This window comes from Cladophialophora bantiana, assembly GCF_000835475.1.
Source record: "Cladophialophora bantiana CBS 173.52 unplaced genomic scaffold supercont1.3, whole genome shotgun sequence".
Classification (NCBI taxonomy): domain Eukaryota; kingdom Fungi; phylum Ascomycota; class Eurotiomycetes; order Chaetothyriales; family Herpotrichiellaceae; genus Cladophialophora; species Cladophialophora bantiana.
Genome location: NW_015971577.1, coordinates 830,764 through 857,244, shown reverse-complemented (window position 1 = coordinate 857,244; position 26,481 = coordinate 830,764). Strand labels below are relative to the sequence as shown.

The 26,481-nt window shown below is 50.5% G+C and overlaps 9 protein-coding genes across 9 annotated transcripts; 3 read left to right on the top strand and 6 right to left on the bottom strand.

Moving 5' to 3' along the window:
• Window positions 1-927: 927 nt before the first annotated feature.
• Window positions 928-3,703, bottom strand: Z519_02223 (uncharacterized protein; the record flags this gene model as incomplete). The annotated part of the gene is made up of 2 exons (XM_016759980.1): window positions 928-3,526; window positions 3,588-3,703. The coding sequence occupies 2 exons, from the start codon at window positions 3,701-3,703 to the stop codon at window positions 928-930; spliced, it is 2,715 nt and encodes a 904-aa protein (XP_016623501.1).
• Window positions 3,704-4,267: 564 nt separating this feature from the next.
• Z519_02222 (uncharacterized protein) lies at window positions 4,268-4,948 on the bottom strand (the record flags this gene model as incomplete). Its single annotated transcript, XM_016759979.1, has 1 exon — window positions 4,268-4,948. The coding sequence occupies one exon, from the start codon at window positions 4,946-4,948 to the stop codon at window positions 4,268-4,270; it is 681 nt and encodes a 226-aa protein (XP_016623500.1).
• A 567-nt stretch (window positions 4,949-5,515) lies between these two features.
• Z519_02221 (phosphoribosylamine-glycine ligase) lies at window positions 5,516-7,918 on the bottom strand (the record flags this gene model as incomplete). Its single annotated transcript, XM_016759978.1, has 1 exon — window positions 5,516-7,918. One exon carries the CDS (start codon window positions 7,916-7,918, stop codon window positions 5,516-5,518), a length of 2,403 nt encoding a protein of 800 aa, XP_016623499.1.
• Window positions 7,919-14,618: 6,700 nt separating this feature from the next.
• On the bottom strand, window positions 14,619-15,491 carry Z519_02220 (uncharacterized protein; the record flags this gene model as incomplete). The annotated part of the gene is made up of 3 exons (XM_016759977.1): window positions 14,619-14,874; window positions 14,928-15,269; window positions 15,295-15,491. 3 exons carry the CDS (start codon window positions 15,489-15,491, stop codon window positions 14,619-14,621), a joined length of 795 nt encoding a protein of 264 aa, XP_016623498.1.
• A 1,880-nt stretch (window positions 15,492-17,371) lies between these two features.
• On the bottom strand, window positions 17,372-17,948 carry Z519_02219 (uncharacterized protein; the record flags this gene model as incomplete). The annotated part of the gene is made up of 3 exons (XM_016759976.1): window positions 17,372-17,406; window positions 17,462-17,552; window positions 17,607-17,948. 3 exons carry the CDS (start codon window positions 17,946-17,948, stop codon window positions 17,372-17,374), a joined length of 468 nt encoding a protein of 155 aa, XP_016623497.1.
• A 982-nt stretch (window positions 17,949-18,930) lies between these two features.
• Window positions 18,931-19,484, top strand: Z519_02218 (uncharacterized protein; the record flags this gene model as incomplete). Its single annotated transcript, XM_016759975.1, has 2 exons — window positions 18,931-19,146; window positions 19,212-19,484. 2 exons carry the CDS (start codon window positions 18,931-18,933, stop codon window positions 19,482-19,484), a joined length of 489 nt encoding a protein of 162 aa, XP_016623496.1.
• A 1,439-nt stretch (window positions 19,485-20,923) lies between these two features.
• Z519_02217 (uncharacterized protein) lies at window positions 20,924-22,257 on the top strand (the record flags this gene model as incomplete). Its single annotated transcript, XM_016759974.1, has 3 exons — window positions 20,924-21,622; window positions 21,677-21,885; window positions 21,933-22,257. The coding sequence occupies 3 exons, from the start codon at window positions 20,924-20,926 to the stop codon at window positions 22,255-22,257; spliced, it is 1,233 nt and encodes a 410-aa protein (XP_016623495.1).
• Window positions 22,258-22,776: 519 nt separating this feature from the next.
• Z519_02216 (uncharacterized protein) lies at window positions 22,777-22,965 on the top strand (the record flags this gene model as incomplete). The annotated part of the gene is made up of 1 exon (XM_016759973.1): window positions 22,777-22,965. One exon carries the CDS (start codon window positions 22,777-22,779, stop codon window positions 22,963-22,965), a length of 189 nt encoding a protein of 62 aa, XP_016623494.1.
• A 1,221-nt stretch (window positions 22,966-24,186) lies between these two features.
• Window positions 24,187-25,578, bottom strand: Z519_02215 (uncharacterized protein; the record flags this gene model as incomplete). The annotated part of the gene is made up of 1 exon (XM_016759972.1): window positions 24,187-25,578. One exon carries the CDS (start codon window positions 25,576-25,578, stop codon window positions 24,187-24,189), a length of 1,392 nt encoding a protein of 463 aa, XP_016623493.1.
• Between the last annotated feature and the right edge of the window lie 903 nt (window positions 25,579-26,481).

Here is a 26,481-nt window from a genome sequence, read left to right as displayed (position 1 = left end):
GCAGAGAAATCCTGTCTGGTGATGGACCGGTCAATGCAGCACTCAGCAGTCAGAACCAAGGAATATTAAAAATGGACCAGGCGGTGGATCGGCAGTCGGACGTAATGGTTACTTCAATAACGGCTCGGTTGTTGACTGATAGACTCGTGGGTGACTCGGAGGGCTTGCGAGGCGGGTCAAACATCCACGGACGAACTGGTGGATGAGACGATGAGACTGGTGGACGCGCACATGGACTTGATAACACGGACTTTGGTCAGTCCACTCTGTCCACTCACATGCAGCGTGGAGGGACAGTTCCTACCTGCCTAGCTTCCTAGGTTTGCCAGGTATCCATCAAGCGCTCTCGCCATGCAGGGCTCTGGTCGGCACCTGGCGATCGAATGGCCGTGGCGGTGGTGGGAGGCTTGGAGGGTGGGATAAACAGGATAGACCAAGGATAATTTGGTAGAGTAGCTAGCGACCAACAAGGTAGGAGCAGAGATGCGCCGCGATTGGCGAGCACAGCCCGGAGCCCATCGAGCAACCTAAGTTCTGCTGCATTGCGCTGATGGCTTGAGATGGAGATTGCCGGACCACGCCACAGCGGCAATTCATCCAGGGTCCCGTCAGCCTTGGGACTCCTGGGCCCCCTTTTCTGCATTCTATCGTCGACAGCAGGTGCGGCGAAGAGGTCTCAGGAATGGGGCGGCTTTCGACATGAAGTGATGGACGGAGACTGGAAAGGAAGAATATAAAAGTATGACGGTTCCCCCTTTTTGTGCTGCGTGACTAACATCATTGTTGCTTAGAAGATCGATTCGCGGTCTTTCATGAGACATGTCTCTCGTCTATTCCCCATGTACTTGTATTACAACATAATCAATCCACACGCTCGCGCTGCCCAAAGGGGGGATTGCTTTTTGTAGTATACAGATAGATTATATATCATCGTTCATCCCCGTAAAGTACAACCCGTTTGCGTTGAGCATCAAGTTCGTCCAAATGACGCCGCCATTGTGCTCCGCTGCGACTCATCGATATCAGACGTCGAATATAGAAACTAGCTGCTTCGTCCGCATCCTGTGGGGCTTCCAGCGTAGCCTTGCGTCGGTTCTTGCACAATGTGTAATGCCGCCGGGCTTCGTGGTCGGATAGCGGCTTTAGTGTATACTGCAGCTTCCAGGTATCTCCTTCCTTCAGGTTTCCAGGTCGGACGACAGGCAATCCATTAACCAAATTCCGAATGTTCAGCTTCCAGGCCGATAATGGTTTCCGCATGGGAGGTTCCGCAACCGACCCATCGATATCGGGAGGATGACAATCTGACGCCCCTTGGCCTGGCTTCCCCCCTGACTGAGAAACACTACCTGCAATCGTTTTTGATCCCAAAGCCTCACTGATATTCATGCCTAAGATGCTGTCCAGGAATGCAACATTCGCGGCGTTCGAGCCATGAGATGGACCTGGGTTTGGATTCGACGCAGAGGGCGGTTTCACCGAGGCGTCGGATTCGTTGGCAGTTTCGGCGTCGTCAGGTTTGGCTTCAAGCTCAATCTCATCCTCATCCTGAGCGCCCTCGGGCCCTTGCGTCCGTCGTGGATTAAAGAGACGCTCCTCGAATGCTCGGATTTCTTCCTTTTTCAAATTTTGGATCTCAACAATCTCTTCCTCCGTAACTGGCTCCGCAAAAATGTACATGTAGGGAGGGGAGGCAGCCGTAGCCTCTCTGGCCTCAAAATGGAACCGAAGCGATTGACCTGGGTGCTTCATTGTCGCTTCGTTGAAAATGTCGTTCAAGAGCTGAATGCTGAGCGAGAATTCTTGGTCCCCCAGAATTCGGTTCGTCTGGCCGTGCAGCGCCAGATCAAGTTCCGAAACAGGTACGTATTGAAATCCAAACAGCCGTTCGGTATTATGGTACGCGACGAAGATGCCGTCCATGCGGCCCATCCGAACCTGGAGGGAGTATTTGAGAAAAGCAGATCTCATCATGTCGTAGTACTCTCGCTCATACGATTCCCATGTGCCGAACCTCTGTTTAATCTGATAGCCCGCACCTACTTCATGGTTGTGGACCATCATTCGGACAGCTGCTACCGCTCGAGTCTTGAGGTCAAACATGCCTGTTCCCGGCAGGCGAGGATCGTGTGCGTCGAGTTGAGAACGCAAGAGGAACTCGCCCAGCCCTGAATAGTGATATACCTCGGGCTCGGTGGTGGGCAACTGTGCATCTTTGGCCGCGTCCGTAGTCCTTCTATATCGCTCGAATTCATCCTTGTCGAGCGTCAGGAGCTTCTCCATAGAGCGGCCAAGACTCATGAGGATATTTGCAGAATCAAATTCTTTGTCTGCGTCCACGGCATATACACCATCTTTGTGCCGGAGAAATATGGCCGTGGGGCCTCTCTGCAGCCTGGTGAAGTGCACACCATCATCCTTAAAGCCTCGGGTCAAATTCTCCAAGTTGAGATTCCGAAAGGCCGAAAGAAGGAAATGGAAATGGGACAGGACTCCCGACATACTTGAAGTGGAACCGATATATCGCTTTGTGTGCTTCAAGGCCACTTCTCGAAGATGACTATCCTCAGAAGAAGTGATGTATTTATTCAATGCGTCGTAATTGAACTCGGACGCCGGCATAAGGGTTCCGAGATACGGATCAAAGTTCCATACTCTTGACCGTGGATCCTGTAATTGATAGACGCCCGGATTGAACAGCACACGCGACAAATCGTGGCTCAGCCTGGGCACATTTGTGGGCTCAGCTGTCAACGGTACCAGTGAGAACGTATCGCCCTTCACCTCTCGCACATTGTCCCCCTTCATGTCGGCAATTTTTGCCTTGTCCTTTTCTCGTGGTACAAGGTCATGTTTCTGGATAGTCTCTTGTTTTACTTTAGGTGCGATTTTCGCTGCACGGATTGTTTCCTCGCTATGGTCCTTGGCTGCAGGGGCAATTTCTTTTGGAGAGCTCAGTAGCTCTTTCGGAGTATCAATAATGAGGGCATGAGGTTCTGGAGCCATTGCGCCTTTTGGCTTTTCTGGTACTGGAGAGGCTTCTGCATGTTGACCAACACCATCTGAAACTCCACCACCATTCAGAAATCCTAGCGCAGTCAATATTCTCGCAGCCTCTTCGGAAAGAGGCTTCTTCCCGCTTTTAAAGGGCATGATAACCCCGAGATCACTGTCCACCTCTTCGTAGGAGTGTCCAGGGTATGCTGACCGAAGCTTCGATGCACCACGTTTGAACCCCTTCATTTTGCTCTTGAGGTTCAACCCGTCCAGCACCTGGTCTATGGTCAAGTCCTGGGTCCTCGATGCAACCTCTGGTATCAGTTTTGAAGCAACATGGCGCATTTTCGCCCTGAACATTGACAAAGCATAGAGCTCATCTTTCTGAGCTGCTGTCAACTTCAGAACACGATCTGCTCGTGACAGCAGCCGCGCGGCTACAGGCGCCTCCGCCGACAGGTCTTCCACCCCCTTTTTTTGAGCCAACTCTTTCCGGCCGCCATGGAGTTTCTTGCCTTTGGCATCCTCGCTATTCCCTTGTATAGACGTGTCATTTTTCTCTAAGCCTCCTGGTGCTATTTTCCGTGCACGGGGACGGTTCCGGAGATGTTGAACTCTGCTGGAGCAGAATGGTCGTGGACTTCGACCAGGTGAGATCTTGAAGGTAATTCTTGCGCCAATCCAGGCACTGCAGTTGATTTGACATGGTGGACATGTGTGATACCTCACCGAGCGAGGCAGCATGTGAAAAATGTTCCAGCGAGAAGATGGAGAGATGACGGTGGGTTCCCCTTTTCTAAAGCGTCGATCTCTGCCGGTGAGATAATTCAGCCAGCGAAGGATACAAAAAAGCCAAAGAACCGAACCGAGTCTATGTGAGATTGTTGGTGAAAGAATTAACAGCCGAAGTAAATGCTCAATTGCATGCCTGGGTTGCACTTTTTTCCCGGCGAGGCACGAATCGACCCTCTTAGAATGCTCCTCCGTAGTATCCTAAGTACGGTGGAGCACACGCGTATGGTTTGGACTCCCATCAGTACATGGCCTCGTTGACTCGCCTTCGTTCTAAGTTCCTGAGAGCACCAGGAGTGCATGGCCGCCCTCCGTGTATTTCAGTCAAACAAACACAAATGCACTGGGTTGTTATTAAATTGAATGGAGACTAACAAGACCCACGCCCGGATTGCTATCAACAAACTTTTGTTGTCTATTTTATCTACCCTTCTCCCGCCCATCTCCACCAACACACTTTCAAGACACGTTCCGGTCTTCACCAAGGCAAAATTGTGCCGTCGATATTGAAGAACTTAGCACCGTCAACGGTAGTCAGTCTGTCGACTATCTGCATGATTTTCTGCACTGATTCAGTTGTTGGCATGGCACCGGGGCCTGCTGTCCTGCCCATGTCGGTATCGACCCAACCTGGATGAATTGCCACCACAGTAAATCCATCTTCGTGGAGCTCGTTGTGGAATTGAACAGCCAACATGTTACCAGCAGCTTTCGAGGTTGCGTATGGTCCGCGAAGACCCCATTTCTCGCCGACTTGGCCTGTAAGCGAAGCTGCTGTGGAAGAGATATAAATAATCTTTCGCGTTTTCCGAGCTCGCAGTGCTGAGAGGAATGCATTGATGACTCTGTGAGGACCGGCAACACTCGTGTCAAGGTACTGAAGGAGTCTGTCGGAAGAGATCTTGGTGAGGAGCTCATCCTCGCCGATGGCACCGTTGACGATCAATGTGTCAGCTTCTTTGACTTTCGCGGCTGCTGCGTCGACGGATTTCTGGTTCGTCTGGTCGAGCTCGAGGACGTCAACGTTTGCCGAGCCGAAGGCGAAAGGCTTGCGCATGGTTGCGACGACATGGTGTTCAGGGTTCTGAGCGAGAGACTTCACCAGCTCCAAGCCAATTCCTCGGCTCGCGCCAATGACAACGGTGGTGTTGGAGCTCATGATGAGAATTTCCGCAGATCAAAGCTTTGGATTTGCTCGAAATATGATGGTGTTGTGTGGGGATTTTTTTGTTTTGAAATCTGTGTGTTAAAGCTGAAGTGGTTGTTGAGAATGAAGAGCTCCATGGAGCAAAGGCAAGAAGCCCAGCTTTATACTCGGCTTCACCAGTAGAGAGGGAGCTATGGTGAAGAGGATACCATTTTCATCTTCATTGCAATTAGTCAATGTCCCCTTTCCACAGACAAGGCTGAACCATGTCGGAGCGTCGGAAACAGAAAGCCTCCGCAAGTCCACAGGAGTGCTGAGTCATGGCACGATTCGGTGAATATCTCAACCATTCAAATACCGCATTTCAGATCCGGGGCATCTGTTCATTGATCTGAAACACGCATTCATGGAGCCCAGAATGCCTCCATGTTTCGAAATGCACGACGTAATGCGGACCGAAAGGAAGAACCATATTTCCGTTGGGACATTCCATGATCGTGTAGAGTTGTTTCATACTCTAGGCAGATCAGGCAAGACTCCGCTATCCTGCTCAAAGCTCGAATGCAGTTTTCCCCAGAATCAATGCGGACCGAATTTGGAGGAACTCCACGAGTCGAGATTCTCCAAGATGCAAGCCTCTTTTCCTTGTTCCCTGTCCACCAGCTTGCCGATCTTGAAGACGGTTTCGCCCTGAGCTTCCAGAACTTTCCTTACCTCTCCCGAAGCAACATCGGACACGACAAGGACCATGCCTATCCCGTTGTTGAAGGTTCGACTCATCTCCGCGTTGCTGACATTACCTGCTTCTTGAAGCCATTTGAACACGCCAGGACGGTCCCAGGTAGAGACGTCAATTTCGGCAGCAAGGTGATTGGGAAGCATTCTAGGAACATTTTCCAAGAGCCCACCGCCCGTGATATGCGCCATCCCTTTGACCAAATCTCGCTTGACTGCCTGCAACAGGGAAACCACATAGATCCGTGTCGGTGTAAGGAGCGATCTCCCAACTGTGGTTTCAGAGTTCCACGGCGCAGCGTCTGACAAGGCAAGATGCATCTTCTCGACAATGCGGCGGACCAGGGAAAATCCATTCGAATGGACCCCGCTTGACGCCAGGCCGAGTAGAACATCACCTTCAACCATACTTCCTACATCGGGTAATATTCTCTTCCCAGCAGGTGTGTCGATTGCTCCCAGAGCCGCACCAACTGCATCATACTCAGTTCCACTCAAGAGACCGGGCATTTCAGCGGTTTCTCCTCCAATAAGAGCGCAGTTAGCAATTTTACAGCCCTCGCAGACACCGCGGATAAAGTCACTTGCAATATCGACATCGAGAATACTGCAAGTGTAGCAGTCAAGGAACATGAGCGGCTCTGCTCCCTGCACAACAAGGTCATTAACGTTCATGGCCACCAAGTCGATGCCGACGGTATCGTGGACATTCATCGCATGTGCAATTTTGAGTTTTGTGCCAACTCCATCAATCGCTCCAATAATGATAGGAGACTTTTCGTGGTAGCCGGCTTTTGCAAGATCAAAGGCACCGCCAAACCCACCGATAATGGCATCGGCCCCGGGTCGCGCGGTCGCCTTTACTGCGGGCTTGATCCTGGATACGAGGCTGTTCCCTGCGTCGATAGACACTCCTGCCGATGCATAGGTCATCACAGCTTCTTCTGGGCCTTTCTCCTGTTCCTTTCGTTTGAATGCTCGGTGAGCAATGTCTTTTCTGAAATGCATCCCACTAAATTTGATGGACTCCATCCCTTTGTATGCCTTGGCCACTGCATCTTCCAACGTATCCGCAGTTGCTGTTGACGCGATCACGCGGCCTCCAGTTGAAATAATCTGTTTTCCATCTTTGACTGTCCCGGCATGAAAGACAAATGTGTCTTCGGGAGTCTGATGTACTGTGACGGGCCTGTTTTTTGCGTAAGTACCAGGATAGCCTTCAGCACATGCGACTACCGTGGCAGCGAACTTGGATTCAATCTTTAGGTCAACACCATCTAACCAATGCTCCGTACAGGCGAGGACGATTTTCGCCAGGTCAGTATCGTCGCTCAGTAGAGGCAACAAGGTCTGTGTTTCCGGGTCTCCTCCCCTCACATTGTATTCCAGGACTTTGGGTCCATTTTTAGTGATCATCAAGCCAGTGAAGAGCATGCCGACGAAGGGCATCCCCTCGCGACGCATACAATCGACCGTGGGTTGAACAATTTCCCGGTCAATCTGTGCAATAAGCTCCTTTGAAGCGACCCTTGTTGGCGCATAGCACCCCATGCCTCCAGTGTTGGGTCCTTGATCACCGTCAAAAACACGCTTGTGGTCTTGAGCAGGTGGTAGTGATCGAATAGTGTATCCATCACTGAAAGAGAGAACACTTAGCTCCTCACCCTCCAGAAACTCCTCAATCACAACCTGCGAGCCGGCTGACCCAAATTCTCGGTCGACCATGATCATCTTCAGAGCATCATGCGCCTCCTGTTTTGTCTTGGGAATTATGACCCCCTTTCCGGCGGCAAGCCCATCGGCTTTGATCACGACATCATGATTGACTGAGTCCAGATACGTGCATGCAGATTCGTAGTCGCTGAAATTTCGAAATGCTGCTGTTGGGATTCCGTGACGCTGCATGAAGTCCTTTGAGAAGGCCTTGGATCCTTCCATTCTCGCAGCGGCCTTGCTGGGGCCAAAGCAGCGGATGCCCACGGCTCGGAAGAATTGCTCAATACCGGCGACCAGAGGAGCCTCGGGGCCAACAACGACCAAGTTCAGACCATGCTTCCTTGCGTGAGCCACGAGCTCTGTGAAGTCGTTGGTGGAGATGTGCACATTGACGATATTGTCGGACTCTGTACCTCCGTTCCCGGGTGCAATGTGGACCACGTCGACCGAAGGCGACCTGGCCAGTTTCCACGCAAGAGCATGCTCTCGGCCGCCCGAACCGACAACCAGGATCCGTAGTCTCTCCGCCATTGCAACGTTTTAAGATTCGAAGATGACTCGGCAAAGGAACAATCAGAGTCCCCGCCCAAGAATTGAATTTGCCAGGCTATCATTAAATCACAGAGGCCAGCTCTCGAAACTGAAAATTATCACCAGGACGAGACAGAAGAAAAAAATGGAACTGATGCCAAGACGAGGAAAAACTGCGTGCACCTCCCTCGCTCCCGAAAGGGTGATGTACTAATGCCGCCCTATTCCAAAGCCCCACCTATTACCGTTGTCTTAACCAATCAAAAGGGCCAAAGAGAGGTGAATCCACAGATACAGGCGCCTGTGATTGGTTTCTCAAATCTCTTCAAGCAATCTTGGCGGACAGGATGCTCTAGCGGGAGAGAACGTAATTCCGTCGAAAAGCGGCGTTGCTGAGTCGACGCTTTCGGTAAGCCGGGCTCGGCCGGTCAGCCTGATGTGCCGTTCCTGAAGGTGATCCATTCCGTCCCAACTTTCCACTTCCATTTACTAAATTTGTCCTCCTCGGGCAAAGATTTGCCTGATAGAAGACACTCTTATCTAAGGCTTCCGCAAATCCATCCTGGGCCTCCAAGGCAGAATCGACCTCAACGTAACAGGAAGTGTGTGGACTAACATCGTCTTTCAGTGACACAAGCCGACCTAAACCCATATTCGCGGGTCCCAGCGGCAGGACGACTCCTGGGCACAGAGAACCCAATTTAGTAGCTCAGGACCAATCAATTCACATTAGAGCTTCCCCCTGCAATGCTCAAATGCTTCATCAAAATCCCCTTATCATCCTTGTTGACTCCGCTTCAATAGTTCGCAATTTCAGCCCACCAACTTTTTTCATTCCGTCTGATTCATTGAAGTACAGCAGCAATCATTTTCAGTTGTCCACCTTCCTTTTCAGCAAGAGCGTCTGCGAAAAAGTTTGAGATGCTAGCGAGAAGGCCAAATCCATCTTTGTCTAACAAGTTCTTTTCAAGTCCCTTCCAAGGTGGAGAGCGCTGTCTCCCGCAATAGAATTGGCGTAGATTCCTTCTGACCATTGTGAGGACCTCTCCTTTCGGGTTGGGTACATCCTGGGCTCCTTAAATGATACTAGGGTCTGCGGCCACGATGAAACGGAAACCCCGTTTCCTGAGTCGATATACCCGTATGTTGTGGGCACATACAACCTGAATCAAAAATATCGAAATGCTCAAGAGAAATCGCGTGATCGCGGCTCGCTCTTTCAAAGGGAAGCATCCCTTGAGAATCGACGAGGCGAGAATCTGTACTATTTTCTTTCAGGTAGTGCGCACCTTCGTAAACGTCCAGCTGGCAGTTTTTAAGCAGTCTATCCGAAAGAGTATGCAGCAGGTTACCATCTTGGCTGAAAGTGGCAGATACCACGGACCCGAAGAATATCTGGGTAAGTGGAAAGCGACCCGGGTCTAACGTTGAGAGAAGGCATCGATCGATATGTAGAAGACAGTCCTTTGGCCGCTCCAGATGGACCACCGGTCTCATATACGCCTCAGCATCCTGAAATGTCTCTCTTGCGCTCTCTGCGAGAGGACATGACTTTGCGTAAAACAAAACAGAGCGCTTTGACAGATCTGAGGCGCATTGCATACTTAATAGCGCTTTCCAAGTGCGCCTTTTGAGCTGCAGCAGTTGTGCTGACCACACCCGAGCGATTTATGAGAAGTTTCAGAAGTCTGATGTCTTCTTCGCGCCGCTAGGTATAGTGCAAGCAAGTACACCTATGTGACGTGAAGGAGGCTTTGGTCTTCCTCATCTCGCTAGTGTATGTCTAGCAAACTGCGGCTGCCAAGTTCTGTAGGGCACGCCTCGAAGACCGAAGCTGGCGGCCGCGAAAGCTTGGTTAAAGAGTCCCATTACGGAAAGCTCCAGGTATCTTCTGGCTCTGCCCTACGTTTCGTACGGTCCACCCAGGCGTTGAAGACAAGATGGCCTTTGGGACCCAAACCGGCCAGAGCAAGGATGTCTGGATATCCAGAATTCCCTGCCCTATACCTCAGACTTCCCGGTGCGCGTGCTATGTGTCAATGGCGTACTCGTAAAAATCGTCGTAAAATTCGCGCTTGCAAAAGGGATCGGGCGGCTTCGATCTGTAGGAATCTGAAACCATCAAGGTCGCCAAACATATTTCTGCTCGTGCGGTATGATTTTTGATGGCCCTGTGCCTATCCTTAAAAATGCCTCTCAAGTCCTCTAGGAATTCACGAGCACATGGGTGAGTGAAGTCTTCTTGATGGCAATACCACCGCCGAGGATTGGGCGGACTCCCCCCTAAGATTTGAATGTGATTTTTCTGACATAGTCGTTCGTGAGGTCCTTGTCGAGAGACAGGTCGTCCTTGACCAATATCGCTTGAGCAATGGCCTTAATACTTAGTGGCTCAAGAGCGCACAGAGCGACATGACGAGCTTTCTCAGCATGAGGTGGTTTAGCACCAACGCCATATGAATCCATCGTATTCATGGTATGGACCTCTTTATATACCTTTACGCGCTCTGGAGTCGCCGGATTACTGTTGATGCTTTACCGCTGCAGTCGTCTCCTACTGGTTGGACTGTCCGCCACTAGAGCCGAACAAGATCTTCAACTGAATATTCGCCCATAAGAACCTACCGAGGGTGCCTACCCGGCGTCGCCTGGCCAACTGCCCACCTCAACACCCCCCAGGCCCCTCTAAGTACCCTGGAACCTTGATTAGCCCAAGAGACTTCTGAGAAGGCTATCCTGAGCTCATACTTATATAAGATATAAGTAGCAAGGACAGCGAACAAGACAAAATACGGGTGCCCAGAGATCACTTTGCAAAGTTGACTGCGCAGGGCCATAAGCTTAGCTTGTGGGGCTTAATTTGTGGAGCCTAGTGAACCCACCAGCCTAACTTGGCTTACTGATCACCTCATATGTCCTCCCAAGGTCCTCCGTACATGCTAAGCGGTATACCGAGTACATAATTTGTATGTCGGAGGAGTGATGGCCGTTGATGCCCCGCTGCCGGCTGAATACTCAGACCTACTGACGATATGATTAGTCACGTGCAGAGCTGGAAGGGACATCTCAGGCTGAAGTAGCAACGGCTCAAGTTCAAAGATGGAAATGGAAAGTGTTCACATCGAGATTCCGAATCGAACGTATCGTTGCTCCATCGTCCATAAGTGTTCTGATTTAGCCAATCAATTCTTTGGATTAGGTCTAACACTTTCTGGTCATTGGATTCCCCTTCTCCTCTCGTCACGAAAATCATCTACGACTCCCTTTCTGGACCGCTCTCATGAATTGGGCTCCAAGGTCCTGCACGGCGACCTGGATTATATTGCAGCTGGAATGCACGGAAGAGTGTGGAGTATTCGAGGCACTGAATTTGTCGTGAAAATCTCTAAGAGTTCCATTTTTTTCCACGAGAGGGAAAAACAAATCTACGAAAGACTTGGGGATCATGAACACATCCTCAAATAGTATGGAGAGATTTAAGTCCAGTTTGAGGACGAGGTGAAAGAAGCACTTGTCTTCGAGTACCATTCCAAAGGAAAATTGATGGACAATTTGAATGCCGGGGAACCACTGAAGTCCCCTCTCCAGTGTGTCAGGGAATTGTAAGAAGATAATAACTTGTTTCACAGTCCTTGCGCTGATCTATGGCCAGATGGGCTTTGCAAATAGCACGCGCACTCGCTTATATCCAGTCCCATCACATTGTACATGCCCATCTAGGGTTTTAAAACGTCCTCTTAGGAGATGACGGTGGAGTCAAGGTCTCCGACTTTGGCGGTTCAAGCATTGATGGTTCACGTTGTTATGCATTCCCATCAGCAAAGTGTTGGCGAACTTCAGCCATCGCGCCAGCAGTCCGCCCACCTGGTCCACCTGAGTCTTTACATTGGCAACCACAGCCTCTTGAAGACACATTTGCACTTGGTATGATCATTTTTGAGCTCCGGACAGGGAAGGGTCCTTTATGATGGAATGTCGAATGCTCAGATCTTGGACTTGCATGATAGGGAGATCTGGCCTTCAGTCGAGGGCATTCAGGAAGAAACGGTTCGCGATATTCTTGCAAATGCTGGAAAGGAGTAGCAAACGCCGCCGAGGTCGCAGATAAGTTAGCTTCCGAGCTTGCCAGGAAAATGGCGATGTAAAATTTCCATTCAGAAGAGCAATCTTGCCACTAGAAGTGCTATAAATGACAATGAGGTCCCGGCTCTATAAGCCCGGTGGAAATAACATGGCAATCTCGTTCAACCACGATACTTCTATTACGCGCATTCGGGCTAATTCCTGCTAATCACCATGAGTCGCAATTCTAGACTCTGCCTTTTGGGGAGCTGATCATCCACGGCCGTCCGGAAGGAAGCGTGGGGAATGACTGAAGATATCTGCAAGGTCTAAAGGCTTCAATGTGGAACAGGGTATTCTCACAGGCATTTCGAAATGTGCCCTCCGAGTCGAAGCTTGTAAAGACTAGTACTTCGCCAGGTGTTTGCTGTCCAAAGAATACCATCTCTGGGCTTCGCTATAATGTACGTAGTATATCTCTCCAACATATTCTGGGTTCACTCGGTCGCAAGCGATGAAATCATCCTCGGCATCCACGCTGGTAGGATCGCCGATGGCCAAGGCATTATCGAAGACAGGGTTGAGAAGCGATCGCCAGACGCTAGAAAATGAGAAGGAATTCCGAAAGCCTCCTCTTGGTGGGACTTACTTGATGATTCGTAGTCTCCATGCCCCATCCAGGTAACGGTTTCGCTCTCCTTCGTTTAGATGAGCACGAATACGACGTAAACCACCGGCCAAGGTTTGGTCTGTGCATCTCTCTAGCTGTGCGAGAGCCTGCAAACCTGAGTCCACGCCTACCAATATGAGGTGTCTCGGCTGGTTCAGAACGCTCCTCGCTCTGGAAACTCGTCTGGCGTGCGGTTTTCGGTCCAGCCGAACGGTACATTTCCAATCGTCAGCATATGCACTGTAACAACAATACCGAGTTCCTGCACACCCTCCAAGAATAATAGATACACTTCTCAGCCCCTAGCTTGCCTCCGACAAGCTGGATGCGTTCATTCATGTCCCCATCTATCATCAAAGAGCAATCTTCCTGTGGCGCAAACCGAGTCGCATGTTCAATATATTCTACACCATCACGATTGAGGTCGAACATCCGTTCCCGTCCCCTGATGTCGTGAACAACCGCTTCTTTCCATTCATAGTCCAGATTTGTCTTGAGATTTTGCTCCAGAGGTAGCAACTAAATGCTACAATAGTAAGACTTCTCGGTTTTGTAGCGAGGTAGTCGTCGAAGGTAAGCAAACTGACTTTGAACTCGAGGCAATGCCTGTTACCTCAGAGTCGCGAAGGCCATCTGGGGCAGCGACAAAGGAGCTGAGGCCACAATCGCAGCTGGCTGGGACGTCTTCGATTGTGGTATCCAACGCTGATATCGTTAGCCTCGTTAAGGCAATAGTGCGAGAAGCGGCGCAAAGGCAACTGGGGAAGTAGCTCCAGGATTTATCCTGCCAGGCTTAGTGGGGCCAGAGGCTAGGGATAATACAGTAGTGTGCAGATACTCAGTAGGGTATCGGAATGCACCCACTTACAGGCGCCACGAATTTTGCTATCCCAGTGGCAGCCTAAGTTAGTTGTGAGGACGGTTATAGCGCAGTATTATGTGCATGTACTTCCTCGTATTTTCCGCCTGTTGTCAAATAGCCATTGGTCAGTCGCCAGGGAAACATCTTATGCGAAATTCGAGTCACAGGAATTCGTCCGCAAAGAGCTCCAGCATCTTTCGTCTTACTGGCGCGTAAACGTGGGATGAAGCACCTCGTTTCTGGATCAACAGAGCGGCACGACGATGTGGTCGACCCCCCAGTCAAGCGTGCACCGCTGGCGTACCTACTCCGTGGACGCTGTCTGGTGATTTTGGCCGAAGAAAAGTCGAGACAGACCACCCGGACGGCTCGGGGTTGATGCCGCTGCTTTGTACCTGATCTCCCTCATCAATCAATTGATATGAGAGTGATTTCGGGGCCACAGAGAGATCCAGTCGAAATTACGACGAGGCCGCGATAATCAGAGTTGCTATGGGGATGTGCTCCAACAGGAGGACGACGCCTGGCAATCAAATGTTGGGGCGAAACCCCCTACCAAGTTAGCATCGTCAACCCTCGATGCCCACAAACATCTAGTTTGGTGGAAAAGGCAAACATAATGAATGGCAAGACCACCCTGCAGCACCCTGGTTCAGAAGCAGTACTCAAAGCACGAGTGAGACAACTAACGACAGTAAAATGACCTCAGGGCTTGACAGGTACAAGGACGGGTTGAAAGGCCTCTACAATCAGTGTAGCGAGACGAAATCTACCTTTACCAGGAACGGGCACAAACAGTACTGAAAACAGAAATCCTAGGCACCAAAGTTCATAAGAGGTCCGAGGGGTGCAGGTTACACAAGGGGCTGTATTTGGGCATCTGGCGGGCTGTCTTAGCATAGCTATTTAGCACGACAGCGAAGGGGACTATACCTAGTTTACCAGGCAAGCTATTGAATGCTAGTAGGCGCCACAGCCCGATGACCTGGCGGCCGCCTGCTTTGTGTAGTTGATGATTTCGTTAGCGATTAATCTATTGCTGATGACTCTGCTAGCGATAATACTGCTGGTGTGTCCATTGAGCCGCGATGCCTCTCACTCATGCCCTAGTTGAATGTTGAGCGACCAAGTTGGCCTTTCACTTTACTGCAAGCAGAGAGCGATGCCAGTTTTCTAAGCAGCAACATGACAGCTAAACCTTTGATGATCTCGGTGACTCCTAGCATGATAGATCCGAAATCGCTGGCAGGGAGCTTGTAATGCCTCGCATGCAAGCGCACTTGTGATGACCCCCCGAACACGGCGGCGATCCTGATCAATGCCGGCTCTGAAAATGCCTTGCCTGTTATGCCGAGCGCGAATCTGGGAAGAGACAATGAGTGACTCGTCTACACAATTCATGTGGTTGGACTTACGGTTTATTCGGAGCTTCGGTGACCAGATCGCGACGTGCATTCCATTTCGTTTCCGTCTCTTGTGGCAGATAGCCCATGGGCACAGTTATCACTGGCAACCCTCCACCTGCGGCGAAGTGATCTGACATCTTTGCTGTAGTTGGGAATACAAGGGCATCAAGGTCGGAACGCTCCAAAACTCCCACAATGCCACCCTCGCCAGCAAAGTAGATGTCCCGTCTGAATGCTCCCTTGGAAGCACCTTTATCTGGGCTGGCCTCCAGAGCCCACTTCCACAATTCGATATCGCGATGTGGGAAGTCTTCCGTAGGATCTTGCATGATTGCACAGGTCTTCGACCGACTGAATTTGATTGGGATTTTTATACAGATGCTGTAAGAAATCATCCATCGATGTTCGAAAGTTTGTCAGTTGTGAGAGAAGCTTCTCCTTCGTCCCTAGTTCTGTATACAGCTGCGCCCCAGTGTAGTTGGTGGTGGTGTCTACGACGATGGCACCTGCATCCTTCAACTGGGTCAGCGCTTTCACAAACGTCTCCATAATCACATTTGGCACATCAGCCATACTGTTTCTTGGCGAAGGATGATTGAAAACATGTTGACTCTATTCTGGTTCAACAGCCGTCGGTTCTTTCATGTTTTGCTGTGAGACTAAACCCCGACAAAAGGCTATTTGGCAAACACCCAGCAGATCCACCCCAAAGACTTGAGCTGATACACAATAAGTACTAGGTACCTTATAGTCGTACGCTGCATAGCTGCTACTGTAAAAGGCGGCTGGGACAGACTATGACATAATCAATCAATCAATCAAGTACTAGGTACCCGCCTAGTAAACAAACCGTACAGTGCCGATTGGCCAATACATACCCCACTTTCTGAAGGGGCCCAGACTCGCGAGGGTTGCCGTGCGAGCCGAGCGGGTACTATACTAGTGATTCGCGAGTTTCTTAGCATAGTGCATGGAAGATGGTCGCACGCTTAAACCAACAGCGCCTTGCTATAGTGACAAAAGGCCATCCTTGCACACCGGTCGGCAGGTATCCGACAAGGATGCTTCCACACGTGTGACAACAAGGCAAAATCCCAGGAGGTGGAAGGCGAGCATCACTCTAGTTGATGCAGACTGTGCCTTGTAGACTATGACCTGTTTGTTCCTTCGCACCATGGCTTCAGAGGTAGAGTTCTACAACCATGGTCGAAGCACCCAATTGTGGCCTCACTTATTAGCGCTCGTTCCGCTACTGCTAATGTGATTACATTTCACACCCCCAAAAGGTATATGCAAAGGAGAAGGAGGTTCTGCTCACGTGGTTCGTGGCTGAGCCGCATTGGTGGAAACAGGAGGCAGCGTCCATGCAACACCGAGCACGAGCAGCAATGGTTACTGTCGCACAAGACGGCTGAAAAACCTGAATGCCACCCACTTCTCAGCACTTTCTTTCTCATATCATAAGCTTTAATTTTTGCCCAAGAAGGAGTGAAGCTTTAAGAACAAGAATCGAAAGGCTATCGAGTCTTTCTGAAGGTTGGCCGAGCTGTTTCCGCAGAGCTGTACTCCTTGTCTGACACAGAACAGGATGGAGCGCAATTTTCAAGCTAACGAGGACATTTCGACCTTGTCAACGAGCGGAATAATTGGGGCGATGAGATCAGACTATTCAAAGAAGCCGATGACAAGTTTCTAGGTGGCTGACTGCAACGTGAACAGCGGCGGTTGTCATATTCATGTTTGCCACGGACATCTGGACATTGGAGACTGGGGTTATTTAGTCGCCGTCATATGGTCTCTCGTCTTGTTAGCTATTGGCCACTATCTGCGCCGGAGCTCTAGATCAGAACGATCCAACAGTAATGAAATGTGACCAGAGAGCTAAGCGAACTTGATAGGATTGTCATTTACTCAAGATATTGCGACAGACCTATGCCTGATCACTGCTTTTCTTTTTGAAGACCATGACACGAACTTCAATGCTCTCTCGCAGAGAACCCTCTCGACGATTAGCCTCAATCTCAAAAGAAACATGGGGCGGGCCCACTGACATTTTCGGAATGGGATGTGTTGAAACCTTCGGAGTAAAATGAACTTACCCACTGGATCGCAGCCTTCCGAATCCCAAGCCAAGAACATAACAGGCTCTTCGAAGGTCTGCTCAGACATGCAGAACCACTTTTGCTCGGGTCTGTGATGCGCAAGTATACCTTCCTCGACGTGGTCCTCGTGGACTTTATCAATCTCCACAAGATCTGCCTTAAAAAAGGTACTTCGATCCGCTATTGCGAGGGGTGCACTCTTCACAACATCCACAAGAGGTCACCAGATACTGCATTTTAGCGGGGTGAGTGTTGATGCAAGAAGGCGGGATACCTAGTTCTCACTTCAAAATTTGAACGTGATATTTGTCCAAACTCAACTCAAGCCGCTCTTGAGGCGAGAGCTGTCTCTCAACTCTTTGGAAAGCCACCCTTGTGTGAATAATCTGTAATGATTTCAGCAAGTGACTGTGCGTGATCGAGACCACGCAGATGACTTACATTGACGAACGACATGCGCAACGGCCAATGGTGCCAGACGGTCTTTGGGACGTTCACCCTGAGTAATCGGGGAAACGCCTTCCCGTCGGAGCTGACGAAGTTGAATTTAAACAAGCACCCTAAGTGCTTGATCCCACTGACTTACTCGCCAATCATACAGAAGAACTCGGTGACCGCCCAGGCGTCGTTTCACCAAGCTAATGACCTCCCGGAGGTATCTTCCCAAGGCTGGATCATTCATGTCTGAGACCTGGTCCTTCAATGGCAGAGTGAGGGCGCTAGTCGGCGCCTCTATGTATTCGAAACCGTGGTCTTCTAGTGTGAATTGATCCTCCCTTCCACGCACGTCCGTTATGTGGATGCCATGGTGTTGTTTGAGATCAAGATTTGACGAGCGGAAACTCCCGGGGACTTCAAAATGGATTTCGTACGATTTCTCTTTCTGGTGAGCTGCCGGTGGCTCCAGGAACGTGAGCGCGATGTTCATGGCAAAACTGTTAGGCAGCTCGAGAAGTTCAAATCGACTGATCGACCTACAGCTCCGGGCAAGTTTCCATTCAGATGTCCCAATCACTGATATTTGACTCACGTCCCAGACGGGCTAACTGCCAAAGCCCCGTCAAGGCTGTCGAACCCATCTCGTTTAGTGGTAACTGAAGCCTTCGAGTTTGCCTAGCATCACATGGATCAGCGGATAGCACTCCATCCCGTGACAGTCTCGTTGTCAGGTTCCAACTCGGTATCAATACGGTATTGACCTAATACCTGGGTAACCATCCAGCCGCCGGAATGCTCATCAGGCTCTTGAGCCTCCCAGGCCAGTGTCTATCTTCTCTCTGCATTCCTCTCGGCCACTAAGGTGGCACTTGTCAGAATGAATGCTTTTGGAATCTTGATTTCTGCTTCAAGTGTGATCTAGGCTCAATTTCGCCTGCTGGATAGATATTGTTATGTCTATTCGGGAGTACCGTGAAGGCGAGAGGCCGACGGCAGTGCTAGATATCGTATTCCTACACGGCCTCAAAGGGGGCGTCGATTAGACATGGTCGAAAGACGGAGTCAGCTGGCCTAGAGATGTCCTTTTTGAGGACGTCCCTGGAGGGCGTATAATGTCATGGGAATGGGATACGTCTATCGCCCATTTTCGTGAATATGCAAGCCATGCGTCTCTTTTTCAAAATGCGGAGACATTTTTGAACGCGCAAGAGAGAGTGACGAAGAGGTCTGCCACCGCTTGATGTCCAATTTTCCTTGGAGGCTGACCGCTCGACAGAGCAATCATTATCTTCTTTTCATCGCTCATAGCCACGGAGGTTTGCTAATCAAGGCGGTATGAGTTGCGGGAGTGTTAACGTGACGGCTAATCAGGTTGTCGTGTGTAGACACTGGTAAGAGCTGCGAACCTCTACCAATACCAAGAAAGTCCCAGATTGGGTTCGATATATAAGAAAACCATTGGAGTCATCTTCATGGCAACACCACACAGAGGCAGTGATGCAGCCAGGATTGGAAAACTTGTACAAAAAGCAGCTCAGTACACGTGGAGGAAGCCAAACATAGACTTTTTGAACATCCTTGAGCGCAACTCACCGTCGCTTTTCAAGCAGTTGAAGAATTTTACCACCATATCCCCGCAGATGTCCCGGTTCTGTCTGTACGAGACCATCCCTTCGTCTATCGGCCTAGTGAGCAGGTCTCCCCCTCTTCCCCCGTGAACTTATCCAGGTTGATCGTGTATGGCGTAATATAGATCGTCCCTCTGGACTCGGCCGTCTTCGATGGTTTTGGTGTTGAGAGCAGCCACATTCCGGGGGATCATTTGGGGATGTGCAAATTCGAGAATCGTAATTCCGGGGGCTACAAGAGAGTGCTGAGATACATCAGGCGGATGGTGAATGACGCCTCCAACGCCTCACGATTGACTCGAGAGCGTCCTGCAAAGATCGCTCGTCGTGGTTCACCAATGGCTGGCCGATCCGAAAACAAGCACCTTCTTGAAGACAATGGTCCAGGTACTGTATAGCCTGCCAATCTTTCTACTTACTGGACTCATTACCAACAGCCGGATGGTACACTCCGCACCCTCTTGGGACAAAATCAGTTGCGAAGCAGTGAGATGGGGCTAGATGTAGCGCGTCGCGGGGAAGCGGCAAGCGATAGACGCTACGTTACTTCCTCAAAAAACATGCCCCAAGGATCATTGTTGACAGAATACCAGTAGGTAGTATGAAGCAAAAAAGGAAGAGGCTCGCGCTGCTAATAGGAACACTGCAGAACGTTGTGGCAGACATGGGAACAAACAGTGTACGCCAGTATAACTTATCTTGAGGGCGGGGCCGGTATCTCTACGCAGAGTGCTCTCGCATTTGGGGACTTCCTACGAGGACTGTCGTCTACGCATGAAGAGCCGGTCATAAGAGAGAATGCGGCGAAAATGATCGGAGCCCTGCCGACATACGATGAAGTCCATGCCCGCTTCTGCAGAGCAACTTCATATCAGAACGCAGATGTGTTCTGGGCTCTGTTGAGACAAACGATAGTCGCGGGTGTTCAGAGTCCTTTATTGCCGCTACAAGCTCAGTATCTACTTTAGTGTGCTATAGGCTCCGCTGCCTTCTTCAGCAAGCTTACTCATTAACTGTGCGAATTGGCTGTCCTCAGCAAACGAAGGGATGAATACCACATATCCGGTCCAGGGGATAACGACTTGACCGGCTTCGCCGTCAAGTTGTTGATCGACGTAAGAAGTTTCTCAACATGGTTAACTCGATATCTCCCTGAATTTTGCGTGGTATGATCGACCAAAGCGACGCTGCCACTTCGAATACTGGCTAACAATAACAGACGTTGGGACACAATTGGAAAGGAAATCTGGATCAACAAGGTACTACCAGTAATTGACGGGGCGGTAAGGAATGCACATGCGTCAATTATCACAGCCGCCGACGCTGCAGCGCTGCCAAGTACAAAACAGATTTCGAATCATGTTGGGATCGAGAAAGATGTTGGCGCGCTACAAGACGACAGAAGCGGAACATTTCACTTTATTACCGTTGACGAAAACCCATCCTTCTTCCGAAGACCTCAGGTTCTGACGGCTGTCCGCGAAAAGTTAAGACCGTCCGCAAAACAGCCATGGCAGAGAATTATGTGCTTGTGAGGCCCCGGAGGTGTTGTAAAGACACAGACTGCGACTGCATACACCTTCGAACAGAAAAGAGCTGGGATGCCTATTGTTCTTTGGGTGAACGCTGGTGAGTCTGGTATTAACATGTTGCAGAGTCTGTCAGAAATCGCATGTGCTCTCAACGTGAAGGGTGCAGAGAAAGATGGTCAGCACCAAAGGAACAAGCTTCTTTTGAAAAGATTTCTTGCGTCTTGTGGTAAGGCTTGTCCACATTCCAAAATTAGAGGGGCGTGTTGACAACGTAGCTAATCTGGGCTCTAGATCGCGAGTAGCTCATGGTGCTCGACAACGTGGACGCTTTCCGCGTTGTCAGAGACCTATTTAACCTATCCCCAAAGGGGTTGATCCTTATGACCTCGGCGACGGAATATGTCGAGGTGGAGGACTCGGTTGCCAGTGAAGAGGTTCTACCCTTTGACAAAGATGAAGGGGCCAAATATCTTCTCACAATTTTGAAGCAAGACAAGCTCCCCACCGAGTTCCAAGCAGAGGCCTGGGCGCATTGTCACAAGCTCTCATGTGATATGGGTGGTCTTGCTGTTGCTCTGACTGTCGTTGGGAAATTTATCGCCAAACAGAAAATGCCCCTACAGGACTTCTTGAATCTCTGGCGAAGAGATCCTACTACCCTCTACGTCAAAATGAGAGATATCACGCTGGATCACTACGAATATCCGTTAAGCAAGGCATACTCAATGTCATTTGGCGCCCTGAAAGAAGAGTCAGCGAGGTTGTTTGCGATCCTGTGCTTCCTGGGCCCCGATCACATAACCATGGAGACTTTTTTGGGTGCGAAGAAAGAAGGTCGCCACGAGATTGATTGGCTTCCCTGCTGCTGCCACCAGTTACAGGAAGGGTCGTCAGTCACTGGCCTAGATCTCAGCCCGCTAATATGCACTAGCTTCGAGGATGTTCTTGTAGAGTTGCTTGACCTCGCGTTGATCAAGAGAAATGCGATAAATGGGCAGCTCTCGGTTCATCGTGTTGTCCAATTGGCGTCCTGATAGTCACTCACCAGAGAACTGCAGATTCGGGCATTTGACGAAGCCTCTAAACTCCTTTCCAATGCCTTTCCCAAACTTGTCAATGGCATTTCGCTACGAAAAGCCTGGGCGGAATGTGAGATATACGCAGAACACATCATGGTCATGTCGAAAAGATTCAAGCAGTACGATCTCAAAGTCTCCGAGGTAGAGAACGCGAACAACTTCTGCCTATGCCTTGCAGCCTGCGCATGGTAAGTCAGTGGGTAATCCACATGCCGGTTCTAACTCATATTTACAGGTACTTGCACGAGACCTCTTGTCCACCAGAAGGCATTGAGCTTCTGGAGCTTGGCCTCGAGCTTTGTCGAAATGATCGACTCCTCCGAGCAAATCTACTCAATACCTCTGCCACCATAGCAGAAAAGCAAAGTCGGCATTCCAACACAGAAAAGATGTTTCTGGAATCCTTAGATATACACCAAGAGATCTTAGCACCAGACCATGAAGAAAATTGCGAACAAGTTTCAACAATCTTGGCAAAGTCTACTGCTCAAAAAAAGAGTACGAAAAGGGCATTGATCTCTTCCAAAAGGCGATCGAAATCGACAAGAAGCCGGACATAGCCAGCAAAACACTGTATCTCCGGCACCTCAACACGTCTACGGCCTTTAACCTTCTAGGTGATACGTAGGCTGCATGGCACCAATTGGACCTCGTCCGAAATATTGCACGCCACGAGTTCGGGTCAAACACTTACTACGTTGCTGTGTACGCTCCCTATTCTCCTAACCTTCTCCACCGGACGACCAACTTGGCGACTAACGGTTCTATAGGAGGTGTGGCCAAAAAGCTAGATTGCTTCACATGCAACGAGAGGAGTTGGGAAAAGCGGAAGAAGCGTTCAGGATGCTCTTGACGCCAGCGAGAAACAAAGTCCCGGCTCGATCCAGACGGGGGTCTTGCATTATCGCCTGGCAGTCACAACTCTCAAACAACGACGATTTGAGGTGTCTATGTAAGTCTGCGCTTCTTCGCTTGCATATCGAAGACGAGGCCGCTCTAACTCTTGATGTAGGAGGCGCGGAAGGAAGGCGTTGGAATTGGCTCGCGCGAACGAGCCCATCCTTGGTGGGAAAGGCGAAATGGCCCGAGTGGCACGCACTTTGGCCAAAGGTCTCGAGCAAAAGACGCTAGCGGAAGACGAAGGTTCTGTGGAAACGGCTGCATGGGAAGAAGAGGCAAGAAGCCTCAGATTGGCTGTAAATGATTTCCGAAGAGAGATTCAAGGCGGTGATTACGACCGGTTTCCAGATTCCGATCGAAACCTATGATCCGCTGATCTCTTCTCATTATAGGTGAGATAACGGATGCTGCTGAGACAACCGCTCAAGTAGCGTGCTCACGTCTTTCCTCTCTTCGATTCCTTTGACAGTCCCCTGAATGGTTCGTCGTCCCAGACTTCAGCCTGTTCTTCGGAGTTTGTTCCGAGTGTATCATCTGTGCGGTTGGGACAAAAAGGACACTCGAAGACCAAGGGAGAAGGACAGCTGCAGAGGTCTAATTACGGCTTTGGCTGCACTAGGAGCGCCTCCTGGAGAAAAAGATATTTGGCCGCCTCCGATGTAGTAATACAACGTCCATGATGCGGGAAGGCCGCAGCCAAGACCACGACGTGTCGAAAATGTCGGAACCACCGCTGCACCAATTGCCCAGGTCGTTTGAACCGACAAATGATGGTTTCTGAATAGGAGAGGCTCTCGCCTGGTGCCTGGGACCATGTTTTGCGTTCCTATTCTCAGGCTGGATTGTCCAGCAGGACGTATCACAAACGTCGTCGTGGATTGAAGACCTGACTAGTCCTAGGCTGTTCCTATTCTAGAATAGTCTATCATTAGGCAATCTTTATTAGTCTCTCGGTACAAGCTAAGCAATTTAAGCTGTATACCGAGGACGCTACAGAAAGCTACGGTGAAGGCACTGTACTTGTTACCAGTTAGGCGAAGGATAAAGTGGGGTGAGCTAAGGCAAGGAAGGTAGGGTATCTAAGTAGGAATGTACCGAGTCTCTCTATACACATATTCTCGGCCATGTACAGACGCATCGCGCTCAAACAAGGGGATACATAATAGATTGATAGTCAATTTTTGTACAGAACAGTTCTCCACCCACCAGGTACCTAGGTATCGGTATATCTTTTCCTGATGGCCTGTTCTCGAAGACCAGGGACGGGGGGACCTGGTATGTAATAACAAACATCATGCCCGCTGTCTGGGAATAGGAATCGAAGCTGCTTTTCTGAAAAGGGCAGGATGGACATACGTGACGCTCCAGTACTCCCTAGTCCCTGCCTGCCCGTCCGTCAGCCGGCCGCTTGTCGCATGTCCCTTTCTATCATCATCCACACGCCATCGCTATCCTGCCAACTAAAGGGAGGCGAATAGCACAACAAAGTATCCTCCCCAAAATTGATCCAGTATGAAACTACATTGTCTTCGCCCCTCTCGGCCTTGGTCCTCCTCGCCTTGACTCCATCAGATGAGGCATCTCAGCAATTACAGCACCAACTTCCCTGGCTCAACTTGCAACACCGTCTTGACCCTCTCCAGGAACGTGCGTGCCCTTTTCTCTTCGCCCACGGGGATGGTCAGACTGAACACATTCAATGCGCCCTCTGCCGTGCTCAGTGTGCGGCCTGGTGTTGACATTGAAGATGTAGAGAAAGGAGCTGCTCTTTTTGGTGTGGCTTTGCCGGACAGGATGTCGATAATGTCGGTTTTTTTGGCCGCGGAGGCTGAAACGCGGTGGGAGCGCGGGAGTGATGTGGCCTGGGATTTACCAAGTGGAATAATGGGAAATGCATCGATTTGCGGGAGATATGTTCCTCTCGACGTAGTCGGTATTGTGTCCAGTCCAAGGACGGCGTTGAAGAGGTCATCCGCTGACGGCCTCGCATTCTTGGGTTGAGGCAGATCGTCGTTTGCGAGATCCACTGCGCGGGCGAGGAAGGTTGATAGAGGGACCGTCACCCCCAAGGTGTCTTTGATGCTTTTTTGGACCTTCAGCACTTCGGCTAGGGAGATGGTGATGCTGACGCTGGTGGTTTGTGGGACGATCTCTTCAGGTACTGCAGCGGGAGTAGGAGCAGCCCCAGCAGCGGTCTTAGGGGTAGTAGGTAAGATCTTGATGTTGCTGAGGTCGAGGTGCGCCATATGTTCGATGCGCTTGGATTGTTTGGCCGAGTAGTCCGATTCAATTGTTCCCAAGTACGCGAGGACGTCACCCTTCAGTAGTCTTCCATTCGGCCCAGTAGCTGGGATTTTGGCAACGTCGGCCTCGGAGATGTGGTTCTCGTGGATTAAAGCTATCACCGAAGGATAGAGCGGGTATTTTGGATTCTGGCCCGGCCCTGTTGGACTGGTTTTCGGTTTGTCCTTGGCCGGCCTCTGATTTTGGGGTGTACCCGGCGTCTCCTTTTCTACTCCGGACGTCTCATACTTCGAATCTGCTCCGCCCTTTACGTTATCCGCTTCCGACTGAACCGGCTTCGAGTCGTCCGGTGGGATCTCTAGACTGGAGACGTCGTCCCCTGGATCGCCGAGGACAGCTATCCTCATGCCAACTTTGACTGACTTGGAGCCGTCTCCCTGTAAGATCTTGGCCATGACACCATCGTCCTGGGCTTCCACGTCCATGGAAGCCTTGTCGGTCTCGATTTCCAGGAGAATGTCCCCTGCGGAGAAGGAGTCTCCCTCTTTGACTTTCCAACTTGAGATGTTGCCTTCGGTCATTGTCGGGGACATGGCGGGCATCATGAAATTATGGGCTGCGAGTGAGGAGGGCGTAGAGGAAAATACTCTCCGAGCGTGGTATTGGGAGTGTGAGAAGGAGCATTGGGACGAGGTGACCTGGCGGGCCAGGAGGCGGACGGACTGGCGGCCAGCCATTGCGAAGGAAGAGGTTGCGGATCTCAAGCGTAGTGGAAGGCAGCAGGGGCTTCCCAGGTTGCTATTTGGAATATCAACAGAGAAGCGCGAGGTAGCGCTGAAGGAATGGTAAGGACTGACTTGACTGTTTAGAATCGGCGGAAATGTTGAGGACCAGCTTGGTCGGAGCTTTGTCTGCGGGCATCGCCCCGACAGTCAATAGCCGGTTGCTGCTTTTAGACTGCCAGACCCAACCGCCCAGGTGCTCGCCACGCCGTCACTCAGCCCGCCAGCCTCTTCACCCCCTTTGTCCATCCTAATTCCAGCAAAGCTGTTCCTCTTCTCACCAGACAACTAGGATTCACTATCGTACTGCTGGGAAATCCCCAAATCTCCACTATAGTGAGTTGAAGCAGAGCACAAGGAGCCTTTAGACAAAACAACTCGGTACCTAATTCTCGACTGCTGCGGGATGGGCGACTTCCTCGCTTTCCATGCCCCATCCTTCCTAATCGGGTCTGTATACGCTCCCCTGTGTCAGCCTGACATCCATCTTTTAGACCAGATAATTGCGCCCATTCATGGCCTAGATGGTATTTTCCAAAAAGACCATATCGGTCAACGGACGCAAAATGCACGCTTCCAACAAGCTGACTGTCCCGCTCCAAACCCAAGAAGAGAACTTTTCCCCTATGCCCCTCCTTCGTATTCACAGAATACGAAAGCCATACGAAGATTCCCGCTCCTCCTGCTTGGGGTGCCCCTCGCGCTATGGCAGTCTTGGGTGGTATATGCTGCTTAAGTCATGTACAGATGGCCAAATCGAGAGAGCGCTTTCCGCGTGATGGTGCTGTGCCCGCCGTATCAGAGGATCTAGACTGGCCTTTGCAATCTTGGTTGTGTATCACTCCGACACGCATTGTC